We start from the raw sequence: 12,732 nt of genomic DNA, 5'->3' as shown, positions 1-12,732 counted from the left end.
ATAAATAAATTTAAAAAAACACTTTTGTAAGTCTTTGTCACCACACATAAAGTTGATCTCAGGATAATCTCTTGAGAGCATGCTCCAGATTTTCCAGTCTAAGTTATCAGTTAGTTCTATCTAAGTGCGTTAGCAACTAACAATGTCATAGTGAACTATAAAATATGCCAACTGATTCACAAATTACAGTGAGTGTTGGTAAGGTCAAACCCTGGGAATTCCCACAGCAGAGACGATCCATTTTAACGTGCGTGAGTCTCCCTGGTCTAAAAAACAAAACCAAAAATATCTCCAGTGGAACATTTGCATGGAGAAAAATATAAATCAATCTGCTATCAGCGTATCATGTTAGTGCGGATTCAGCTGAGAGCAGAAGTTCAATAGCATTTGTAATGGCCTATTTAAAGTCTTGTGAGGTTAGTGAGTGGATATGTGATGTATTATAAATGGATTCTCAGAAATTATAAAATGTGACAACACATATTAATGACTGTGGACCAGAGAGCCTCAAGAGAGCACAGATCAGCTGAACTGAGCCAACAGCGCCTCTCTAAGGAAATTAAATGCATGGACGAGGCATTCAGCAGTTATTCACCACTCTGTCTTCAGTGTCATTTGACGCTGGTTTGAAATATTCAAGGTCTTGTTGTTTTCTACAGGACATTTTAAAAACGGGAAACAACATCGATGTTTTGTACAGACCTGTGTCTGGAGAAGAGCAACACCTCATAGGAACCACATTTTTACTCGAGTTTAAGTGTTCAAACATGGAAATAATTTACAACACAATTTATGACACAAACATTGAAAATCAGAAAAGGAAACTTAAAGGTTTTGATGCACATAGGATAGGAGCATATGGTTTTGTTTTGTTTTTTTTTTACTTTTGTGTGAAACCATCTTAATAATTATGGGAGCTGGACACAGTTCTTGGCAGTTCTGTTAGATTTGTGCACATGCGTTTAAATGAAGTAGTATAAACACACTCAGAACATTTTAGAAAAGTACAACCTTTAAACAAAGAGTCTTCTGTTCATCCTGCAGGTTACCTATAGAACTTAGATCTGGGGACTGAAATGGTCATGAAAGGACCGTTTTGTTTTGAGAGACAAACTTTTCTTGATGTGATACCAGGGTTCTTTGGAAGAGAAAAGCCCTCACAGTACCTCACTGTACTTAAACTTTTTGCATGACATGCTTTTCCCCATGTTTGTCTCTTTTTATTCCAACTCAACCTTTTGTTTGCAAAAAAGGCTTTTTTTTTTGTCTCACCTGAACAAAGCACACAGCTCCTCCAGGTAAAGTCCCAGTGGAGTTTATATTTTTACCCTTGTGATGGTGGGAGGAAGAAAAATGGCAATTATGTTTACATTTAATACCTGAGACTATGCTAACATTAATTATAAAAATAGTAATAATGATAATATTAAGACTAATCATTATAAACATCCATCCATCCGAGTAGTAATTTACCTTGAGGCACGGTACACCATGGACATGCTAACGGTCTGTAACAGGCCAACACAGATACTAACAAGACAAACAGCCATGCATTACACGACCCTGAAACTGGTTTGTTGTCAGAGGCAAAAAAAAAACTGAAAACAAAGTGGCATTTATTCATATTCTCCATTCAGTTTATGCTAATGTTCCCTTTCAGCTTGCTAGCTTTTAACTTTCCAATTAGCTATTCCTTGAATTAGCAATAATGCTGGTAGCAGCAATCTAGATGGGACGCTTAAACTTTCTACGTAAAATATAAAGGCTATGTGACCTCAACTCTTTGCTAGCCTGCAATAAAACATTCCCTTGTTCAATGCTTTTTGACTATGCAAAGCGCCAGTTTGACGCTATGAAGCTTACTGGAAATTGCGACTACAGCTAATGTTCTGCTACACATGGAAAGAACAGGCAACCTTTGTTTATAAAGATCAAATTGTAATTATCAAAATCATTATATGAAACAATAATTAAATTTATGTTATTTGTGCAAACTGTTACACCTAGAAATATGATTTAACTTACAAAGACAGAATGATGTAACATGGGAATAACATAAATGGGTTCTGGAATGGTATTGGAAGCATCATCATATTCCTTTTTTTTAAATAATTTGCTAATAAAACCTTCAAAGTTTCTTAAAAATAAATAATTAAACACTAAAACAAAACAACTGCAGTGTGGTTTACAGTTACGATCGATCGCAGATGAATAAGTTTAAACCTAAGTACAACAGGAGGCAACCTAAACCTGAACAATGGGTGGATGTGGAAGTGTCTGCTTTTCACCTGTGCTTCCTCTGGAGCATCTTGTGTCTTAAGCAATGTCTCTCTGCCCACAGAGTGTGTGTCTAAGTCATGTGGTGAAACACACACACTCATACTCACATACGTACGGCGACACCATGCACCTGGCTGCAGCTTGACAAAAGTTTATCAGAGAGTCAATCTTGTGGAAACCAACAACGCAGGTGTCATTTGTATGTGTGTGTGTGCGCACGTGCGTGTGTGTGTGTGTGTGAGAGAGAGAGAGAAAAAAAGCGAGAGAGAGGCATCCTTTCCCGGCTGACATCAGCATTGCCGTCGTGACATTCAGCAGTGTTTGTGGTTAAATTACATCTAAATGGTGGATTTAAAGGACAAGAAAGAAATTATTTAGATTTTATGGGACAGAATGGAAAAAAATTGAGAAATGCAACAAGCACTAAAATTGGTTTTCCTGTGGTTAACAAACACAAAAATATAGCATATTTAAGTATGTCCTGAAATAAGTGAAGAAAAAGCAAAGAAACGCCAATGATTCGTCACAGTACTTTAAATTCTCTAAATAAATATGAATATTCCTACTCAAATTCATATTGGCTCTGACTAGTTTTAAAAATGTTAACCAAGCAAAAGAAAGTCAACACAGACAGAGAAGACCACTGGAATGAGTGTGAGATAACCACAACAGAATCTAATTTAACATTAACTTCTAGGATTAAGAATAAATCTTATAGAAGGTAATTAATTACAGCTAATCAGCATTAAATCTTCGTGTGTGTGGGGGTGTGTGTGGTGTGTGTGGGTGTAGTTACATGGGGAAGTCCTTTACTTTTCTGTGTTTGGGGATGCCAGGTTCAGAGGAAACCCCTCCTCTATCTGCCTCCCACGCATCCACCTACACAGTGGAAACTTCTCTTTGAAAGGTACACACACGCATACAAACACACACACACGCGCACGCATACACACAGAGGCAACGTAGTGTTTCCTCAGAAGGCTACATCAAGTATTGAGGCAATTTATACACAAAACCTCATGGACGTTTTTTGCGCGTATAAAATAACCAGCAGCATAATCCCTTCTGACACATTTCAGCCTAAAATTCTACTTAAAAAAAAATGAACTCAAGCGAAACGTTTGGCTACATGCACATTTCGTTGCTTTTAAAATTGGCCCCCTGACAAAACTGGTGCAATTACTTTCAGATTTTTAACCGGCAGACTGTTAGCTGGAAACGACCTTATCAGATTTCTCACAATTACAGAAAACAACACCGAAAGCATCCACAAACAGACCACAAAGAGCTTTGTAGAGCGTCTTGCCTTCTCCCCACTCGATGCTACAAAAGCCTTTCTCAGAGCATTTCATAGCATGCATTCATGTAAACACAAGGGCAGCGAGAAAATTCGTGATCTACGATATACTATCTGCGCAGACTTTGATGGCTGTAAGAACGAGATATTTTAACTCCTAGCTAATAATGACCCAATCTCTTGTTTTAATTTAAACTTGAAACATGGAAACCACATTTATACCACACTATTGTTCAGAGAAATGACCTTATAGACAAGATCACAATGGCAAATGGAGTCAACTTCCATTAGTTGACTTCCAACTAATGGAAGTTGACTCCATTAGTCAAGTCAACTTGACTAATGGAGTCAACTTAACTTGACTAATGTTGACTTGACTCCATTAGTCACTTATTATAAGTGACTATATCACTTATATAATGATATCACTTATATCACTATATAAGTGGTATAGTCACTTATTTATGACTATAAGTGACCATATCACTTATAGCCATTTATGATGGATAATTTGAGAAATATGTACAGTCACACAATATGCACACGCACACCCTACACACATCACTGAGGATGTGGAGGAAACACACAAGCAGCGCAGCAGCGCAGCAACACAGGGCTCCCTGTGTGGTGGTGGTGGGTACTCTCCGAAGACATACACCCACAAACTTTCAGCTTACAGGCAACACAAAAGAAGAGAACATGGAGTCCTCACTCCATATATGGCAGCATACATTGCAACCACCGTATAAAAAAGAAAAAAGAAAAACTGTGTGTGTGCGTGTGTGTGTATTTGCCAAGTTCAAAAACTTCAGGGCTTTTCTGACTGCATCGGCGACAATCAAACCAGTCGTAACTTCCGATTTGTAGATCACGCCATTCGCCTTTCTTACATAAAGATGTTTTTTTAACCGACAACAAAGATGCGCTTTTTTCCGAAGTACAAAAAGCGTAGGTGTCAGTACTTTGACGGTGAGTTTGTAAGAAGGCTATTATTTTAAGACGAACACAAACCCTGGCAAACTGTTCTGTGACCTCAAAGACCAACACATTCTCTGCTTGAAAAGAAAGTTTTGTTCTTCTATTGTGGGAAGCAACAACAAGAGCAGAATGTTGTTTCTGGCCAGGTCGTGTCACACTTCACAAGAACTCAAATCCAGAACTCTTGGGAAATCCTCAGAGGTCCATCCCACTGCAACGCTGTCCTGCCCGGACGACGTGTCAAGAACAAGCTGCGAGAAGTCCCAAACCAGGGCTGCTACAACAGAATAAGGTCAATTGTCCTGAGGAAGAACACTTTTCCTTGTTCTTGCAGGATGTGGATAGAATAGATGCATCCCTGCTCCGATGCACCTGAATCGAATGAATGACTCCTTATGGTCCAAGTACACCAAAATAATAGAATAGGAAGGGAAAGAAAGGGAAATGAAAAGCATACGGCTGCACCTAAAAAGTGTTTGCAATACTACTTTTAAATAAATCGCCTTTTGTGATGTGAGAAACACTCCACAGAAATTATGATGACACCACTTTGTGCATTTACAACACTACGGGTGCCACTAATATGTAATATGGGTGTGCAATATTTCAAATTTTGGTATTAAAGCTCGTATCGCCGATGCCAATAGTGATGCCATTACTTAAAAAAAAAAAAACATCCCTATCATTGAATAATTTAGTGATTTGACTTCAGTTAGTTGATTATGGTTTTGATAAAATACAGGACAAAGATTTTAGACAACTAAAAGTGTTGTTTTTATTAACTGCAATACAAAACAATACTCACCTTGGTATTGATCAATATTTAGATCGATACACTCAGCCTTAGCTGCTACATTAACACTCTACATCTGCATCATCCAAGACTGACAATATTTGGGGCCTGCCTATGCAATGCATAGGAGAGCATTGCTTTGCTCTTCTATGCCTATGCAATGCATGGAAGGCATCTATTAGGCTGCATTCAGACTGCAGCCTAAAGTGATCCAATTCCGATTTTTTATCAAATCAGATTTTTTTTGCCTTGGTCGTTCACACTTAAAAATATGTGACTTGTATGTGTTCTATAGTGTGAACGGCAAAAGTGTGCAGTAGAGGGCGCAATAATGTCACCTAGACAGACAGAGTGCTCAGTGTTTTGCCAACAGCCATGGAGAAGAAGTAGTGCTCAGTGTTTGCTGACGTAAACATGGATGCTAACGGTGGAGCATAGCTTACAATTTTGAAGTTGTTGTCCGATTGTCCATATTAAAAGTTAATCCTCATTATTGTCTGCCGTGATTGTTGTTTTGCTTCTCGCTTGCACGTATCAGGGTGCAGAATAGTGACATTCTCATGGCGGCATCAACATGCTAGTAGGTCGACATGCTAGCTTCCCACTAGAGAGGCTAGCATATTGTTAGTGCTAACATTAGCACTGACATTAGCAGTGCAATGCCTCTCACCAGCATTAGGCTTTAGCATTTTAACTATTTCTTTAATTTATTAGCTATGTTTAGTTTACTAAATACTTATATACACGCCATTCATACCCCACATGCCACTGACAACCCTTAGGATAACATTAGCATTTTGGATCATTTTAACTTACACACTTATGTTTGCATACTGAATGGATTCAATATAACATTGATACTCCACATGCTATTTCTTACATGTTAGCTAAGCTTAACATTGATGTTAATTTTTAGCATCAGAATGCTATGTTTAGGGTTATGGTTTATTCAGTATTTCTAGCTTTTCCTACAGTTCTCCCTTTTCCAACCACCTTGTGGTTGTTCTACTTTGTTTGGTCCCTTTGGGAAAGGAAGTGCTTTGACAGAGCTAGCTTTCCTGATGAGCTTATCCAACTGTCTCAGCTTCTCCAACTGCACAAAATCACAGTAGACGGCTGCTACTGCCAGTAATTCACAAACATGCATGTGTATGAATAGACCTCAAGATTAAAACCATCATACAGTGGAAGCTAATTTAAGATGCTTTTATTTGAGATCTCTTTAATTCGGTGATGATTAAATGACCCGCAATCTGATATAACCAAAAAGCATGTCTTTTATTCAGTCAAAGTCTTTCATGACTTGTTAAGGCAAAAGAGTGCAGTAGGTGTAAAAAATTGTTTAAAGATGCTAAAGCGGTATACCAACTATTGTGAGTCAAAGTTTCAGTTTCCAGTGTCACTCCAAAGAAAAAAAGCTGAGAAGAAAACATGTTGCTTTTTTAAAAACTTAACCCAAACGAGAGAGGATGTGTCACATACTGAAAATAGTAAAATGGGCATTTTATGTATGACTCATCGTTATATGTGGAGGTAAAAAAAAAAAGTGCTAGTCAGTTTAGCGTTGCCGCTTTTCTGAGTATAGTATGCTTTCTCTATGCACTCAAAAAACTGAAATCAGAGATTTAATTAGTTGCGCTCTCCAGGTTATGCCACTAAATGGGACTGCTGGAACACACAGATCTTTTCAGTATGGATTACAGATTGGGCGAACTACATCTGGGTTTAATAATGAAGTTTTAGAAAACTTTTAAATCACTGAACTAATGAAATAAAATGTTTTTCTAGTGCGGTTTTTCTAGGCTCTTGCATTTTATTGTAGTATTCTTTTTAAAGTGACTAAATTTTAAAGTTTCCTTTAAGCATACTTTTTTTTTTTTTTATCTTAAAACAAGTTTTAAAATAAACTTTCCTCTTCGGAGAAGGTGTGATTTTTGCTTTCTGTCTGTGTTGAGCCACAGAATGGTCATGCAACATAACGGGATGCTGAATAAACTTTATATTTCAAAGACTAAAAGAAGAAATAATTGGTTATTGTGGGTATTTTTTATTTATTTATTGGCAGATATTGGGACAAACTTTTGAGAAGAGGACAAATAACTAAATTCTTTAAAATGATCTAAAAGGTAAGATCAAGAAAAGATCCTAAATCAGTGATGTTTCCAGAGTGATGCAAATGGCGCTAGTTTACTCCGGTACAGTTTACACATGTTTATACATTTTTGTGGTAGATTTGGAGTTCTGCTACTGAGTTTCCATTTTCATATGATGGGCAGCAGAACCGTGCTCTGTGAGATAATTGCGTTAAACTTCAAAACTTTCTTCCCTGACTTGTCTGCTGTGTTCTTTAGTCTTCATGATGATGTTTGTTCTTAAATGTTCCCGATCAAACTCGTGAAGAAACGACTTAACTGCACTGACAAACACACATCATTTCCGTAGAGAGTTGGTTGAAACGAGGTTTTTATTAGAAGGGTCAGAGTAACTAATACAACTACATGTCACAGATTCCAAATTTTATAGAAAACCATTAAAAACCATGATTCCATCTCCTTCCGCGTCTCGGCAGTGTTTGGTTTAACTCATAAAATCTCAACAACGTAACAGTTGTGGTCGTAATGTGACAAAATGGGGAAAAAGCTCAAGGGGTGTTAATGCTTCCGCAAAGGCACCGTGTGCATTTCGTTTTGCGAGAAAACAGGCACAATCTTCGACCGATTTGTTTCCCTTGAGTGTTTTCCTTGACCTAGAGTTCTTTTGCACAGCGCCATCAAACGCGTAGCTAAAGACGCAGCCACAAGGACCAGAGAGCTGAGGAAGAAGGAAGCACCGCTGATGAAGAAGGTTAATGCGTAGTTCCCAGTCTGATCTACAAACCAACCTGGGGAAGAAGGAAGAAAAAGAGCCACATAATGATTGACATATTCTTACTAACACTCACCAAGGGGAAATGAACAAAACTAAGATTAGCTGATGTGTCAACAGACACGAATGCAAACTTGTTTAATCTGCAAATATATATGTAAAAAAATTATGTTTCTAATATTATACAAAGAGATACATCTACAATGATTAGGCTCTGGGGGTTTAGAAATTCATTCACTTTTACGAAAAAGAGATATACCAAGCAAACTTACTTATTTACAGGGGCAGTATTATGTATTTTTCAGGCACATAGTGCCATTTTGTACTGCAACCAATTAACTCTGTTACCTTCAAGTTGTTATAAAAAATGCCATGTATTTTTATATATGTTCATATATATATTAAATATGACTTAAAAGAAATTTGGCTTCATATTTTAACACCTTGAAATTGGTTCTTCGTCTCTTTAAGAAACTCCTGCTCTTCTTAAAACTCCACCTTCAGGAAGTCCTCACAACCAAGCTCTTCTTGAACCCTTTTAACAAAGTTTTCACCAGCATTGAACTGAGACCTAGCTCACATAATGAACTCGGCAGACGTGCAGTTCCATCAGGTGTTTGCTAATTGCTGCTGGCTAGTCTGAAGGAACTAAATGGGGGGGAGGGATGTTCGCTCTGTGAGGCAGAAGCTCAGAAGTTTGGAAACTGCAGTTCAGAGGAGGAGCTTCGTCTCGGAGGCGGTGCTAGGACCACCCAGGTGTTTTGCACAGCTGAATGGTTGCATGCATGAAGGAGTCAAAGCAACACTTCAGGTATGTTTTCAATGAGGGAATAGACGGAGTAACGCTCTAAAATGTCAACTTTACATAAAACCCTAACCCTTTAAGAAATTCAGAATTAAAAAAACATATGCGATACAACAATTATGGAGTAACTCTTACCTCCTATAGGTGGGCTGACCAGATACGGGATGGCATGCAGGAAGTACACCACACCCAAGGCCGAGGCAAGATGGGTGGAGCCCACAGTGTCAGAAGTCACGACTGGTATCAGCGCCACATACGCCCCGTCAAAGTATCCGTAGAAAACGGAAAACGGTACCAGGAGTGGGAAGGAACGGAGCAAGGGCAGGAACACGCAACAAAGACCCTCCATGCTTATGGCCACTATGTAGCTGAGCAGGCGATGCCTCTTCAGACACCTGGAGGGGAGGAAGACGGTTACGACAGAGCTTTGATTTAACGATTAAAGCCTCCATTTGTCACTCACGTCCTGTCTGTGATCCATCCAAATGTGATGTTGCCCACAATTCCACTGACACCAAATATTGACATGAGGAAGGCGGCGTGCTGGTGCTCCACCCCGACACTCAGAGCATAAGGGACGAGGTAAACCACTGGAACGCTGCAGCCAAACGCCAGAAACACAAAGGACACAGACAGGACCAAGAATCTGGGGATCCACAGGAAGCCAAACTCTTCCTTTGCTTTAAAAAAGAAAGACTGGGATCTGGACAACGGCTGTGAGGATACCAACGGTTCAGTAGGAGTTGCTCCGTTGAAGTCGTCTGTCGATTTCACTTCACTAGATATGGAGTTGTCTCTTTTTTCATTAGCTTTCATCCAGGTGTTGCTTGACTTTGTCTTTTCATCTTTCCTGCTGCTGTCCGGAATCGTTGGACCTGATAAGCCCGTCTCCTCCAGCATCGTGTCCAGCTCGTTGCTTAACAGGAGGCACTGTGCCATTTTCTTATCCATCACGCTGGCAGCAGTCGGCTTTGGGCTTGGTAACAGTGTGAAACTTTGCTGAGGCTTGCCTTTCTCAAGTCCGATGTTCTTGTAGGATTCATTGACGATGACGAGGCCTGGTTTGTCCTCCACATCTGGGGTTTGTTGCTGCTTCGGGTCCTCTCGGCTCCAGTCAGGGGTCACTTGTTCAGTGAGTTCAATTTGCAGCACAGCAGTCATGCAGGCTCTCTCCACGTTTGTCACGTTGTTCTCCCATATCCTTCAGATATAACAAAACAAACCAAGAAATAAAATGATTGGATACAACACCCTGCAGGAATATTTACTTGATTTTATTAAAGTCTGGACTTGGACCCACAGCGCATCTGACCAAGCATCTTCTTCCACCTGTTTACCACATCGCCTGTGGCTAGCTGCTCCTAGGACTTCATATGTATTTCTGGACAAACAGTTTTGATAAGGCTGATTTTAGGGCTACAACATTTTGTGGGCAGAACTTCAAGCAGCAGCATCTGAAGTCCTCAAGCGGAGGACTTCAGATGCTGTAGGTCTGCAGGTAATTTACATAAAAATCTGACAACTTCTGCACTTCAGTGAGTGGCTCTTTGAGAAAAACACCAAATTAAGGAAATATCCAAAGATTCACCAGACACAAAATTATGCGTCTTCTTTAGTCCTACAACCTGAATTATGAGGGGAATTTTGTGAGATGAGCTAGAGAAGGGAGGATACAGCTGTGGCAGGGGTGCTTCTGTAAAAACGAGAAATTCTTCACCCTGGATTTTAGTTTTGCCACTGAATTACTGCAAGCAAATAAAGGTTGACTTTCTCTTAATGTTTCATTGGGAGAGTTTTCTAAAACAGTAAAAGATTGATTCATTGTAAGGCTTGTGACACTCTCTAACCAGGGGTGACATCCTTCTTTGAACCTGATTAATTTACTACAAACTGCAATAGTGAGCAACTAGCTCCACCTGTTGACCAAAACAGGTGCAGCTAAAACATCAAATAGGAAGTTTTTTGCCTTCAGCGTAGATATTATGTTGACTGGGTTTCTTCCAAGTGTATTTTAAATGTATTTTCATAATCAGGATCAAGTTTATCTTTGTGCACAGAAAAAGAAAGAAAACATTATTTTGGTAAACAGAGGGCTGCTTGAACAGTCTTGTGTCCAGCATGTGTGGGATCTGGACAAGTTCTGCAGCACTAAAAACTTCTCTGTGGACCCCGTTGTTTGTTGCCGTCTGGTTGTATCTTGTTTTTTGTTTTTGTTTGGCCGAATCGAACCGTACGGTGAAGAATAACCAAATGACAGAGTAAATAACAGCAGTGATGTTGCGCAGGGCTGACCTTTCAGCTGGGTTCTGCTCCAGCGGCCTCATCAGAGCGCCACAGACGCATAGGTTGGAAACAAATCCTCCCAGGACGAGCAGAGCTCCTCTCCATGAATAATGCTCGATAAGCAGCTGAACTGCAGGGGCCAGGAGAAAGGTGCCGATGCCGCTGCCTGAACGCGAGACAGAGACATGGACAGAAAGTCATTAGGATTGATTTGAATGTGGACTGGAGAGAAATTAAAAGGAAGAATTATTTCAGGAGATCTCCAAAAAAAATAAAAACAAAACGGTGGAGAAAAGACACAAAATACAAATAAAAGCAACTAAAAGAGGGAGAGTTGGTCAGTGAGGTGAAGGCGGTCAGTACCAGATAGAGCAATTCCATAAGCTAGCGCTTTCCTCTCATTGAAGTACTTTCCAACCATCGCAATAGCCGTTGTGTAGCTCAGGGCATAGCCAAGACCTGTGGAGGATGAAAAAAGAGTTTGTAAAAATGTCCTAAAACCTACTATATTTTGCATGAGTGAACTAATGGAGCCTTATGGAGGGGAAATCTCAGAGTTAATGTAAAGATGTACATTCACAAGAGCACAGTTTACAGCAGGGGTGTCAAACTCAATTTCACCGAGGGCCACTTCAGCATATTGGCCTCCCTCAACGGGCCACATTGACGGTACAAATCAGGAGTGCCCAGGTCCAGTTCTCCAGACTGCAACTTTTACATGCATCCCTGCTAAAACACACCCCAGACAAAAGGTTGACTTCCCTCATCAGCAGCAACTCAGTTCTGTAGAGGCTTATAATGAGTCAATGATCCAGGTGTGATGGAGAAATAACGCATATAAAGTTGCAGATGGTAGCTCTGGAAAACTAGACTTGGGCAGCCCTAGCATAAATGTATGAAAATACAATGTTAAAAATAGATTAAACACCTTATATTGTTAAATAACGCTTTGGAGCGTCTGGTTAGGAAGCGCATTCAAAACCTTTGGTTGAAATGGCGCGTTAAATTCAAGTCTCCATTACAGACTAGATAAAACTAAAGAGAATGCAACGTTGTGTTAATCCATTTGAGGAGCCGGTAATTTATCTTGAGGAAATAAATGACGACGCAGAAGTTARTTAGACKKWAMMWKSSSMRKYCSSYKGCTCAACCACTGCGGACGCAGCTGCGAAGAATTAAAAACCACTGGAAGTAACTCATCCAGAAGATTTAACAAATGGAGCCTTCTCGGTGCACATTACCCAGGAGAGCGGCGTTCTGGAGGAGCTGCAGACGTAACATCTGTCTGTTTCGGAGAAGCGAAAACACGCAAAACAACAACAAAAAATCCTGGTAGAAGCGCAAACCGGACCGCGCACAGGGCAAAACACTCAGAGTTCAGTTGATCTGTTTGGATCAGACAGATCCAACTGACTGATGAATTAGCGCAGA

At 39.8% G+C, this 12,732-nt stretch overlaps 1 protein-coding gene across 2 annotated transcripts in view; it reads right to left on the bottom strand.

Annotated features, from left to right (window-relative positions):
* Positions 1 to 7,793: 7,793 nt before the first annotated feature.
* Positions 7,794 to 12,732, bottom strand: part of LOC103476442 (monocarboxylate transporter 12-B) — a 10,297-nt gene continuing 5,358 nt past the window's right edge. For both annotated transcript variants that reach the window (XM_008428804.2, XM_008428805.2), the window contains exons 5-9: positions 11,665 to 11,760; positions 11,311 to 11,467; positions 9,482 to 10,219; positions 9,154 to 9,413; positions 7,794 to 8,229 (exon numbers count right to left, since the gene is read on the bottom strand). In XM_008428804.2, coding sequence (XP_008427026.1) covers positions 8,000 to 8,229; positions 9,154 to 9,413; positions 9,482 to 10,219; positions 11,311 to 11,467; positions 11,665 to 11,760 — 1,481 coding nt within the window. In that variant the 3' untranslated portion in view covers positions 7,794 to 7,999. The remainder of the gene's footprint in view (positions 8,230 to 9,153; positions 9,414 to 9,481; positions 10,220 to 11,310; positions 11,468 to 11,664; positions 11,761 to 12,732) is intronic.

This window comes from Poecilia reticulata, linkage group LG15 (genome assembly GCF_000633615.1).
Source record: "Poecilia reticulata strain Guanapo linkage group LG15, Guppy_female_1.0+MT, whole genome shotgun sequence".
NCBI classification, from domain to species: domain Eukaryota; kingdom Metazoa; phylum Chordata; class Actinopteri; order Cyprinodontiformes; family Poeciliidae; genus Poecilia; species Poecilia reticulata.
This window is presented reverse-complemented; position numbering and strand designations above follow the sequence as displayed.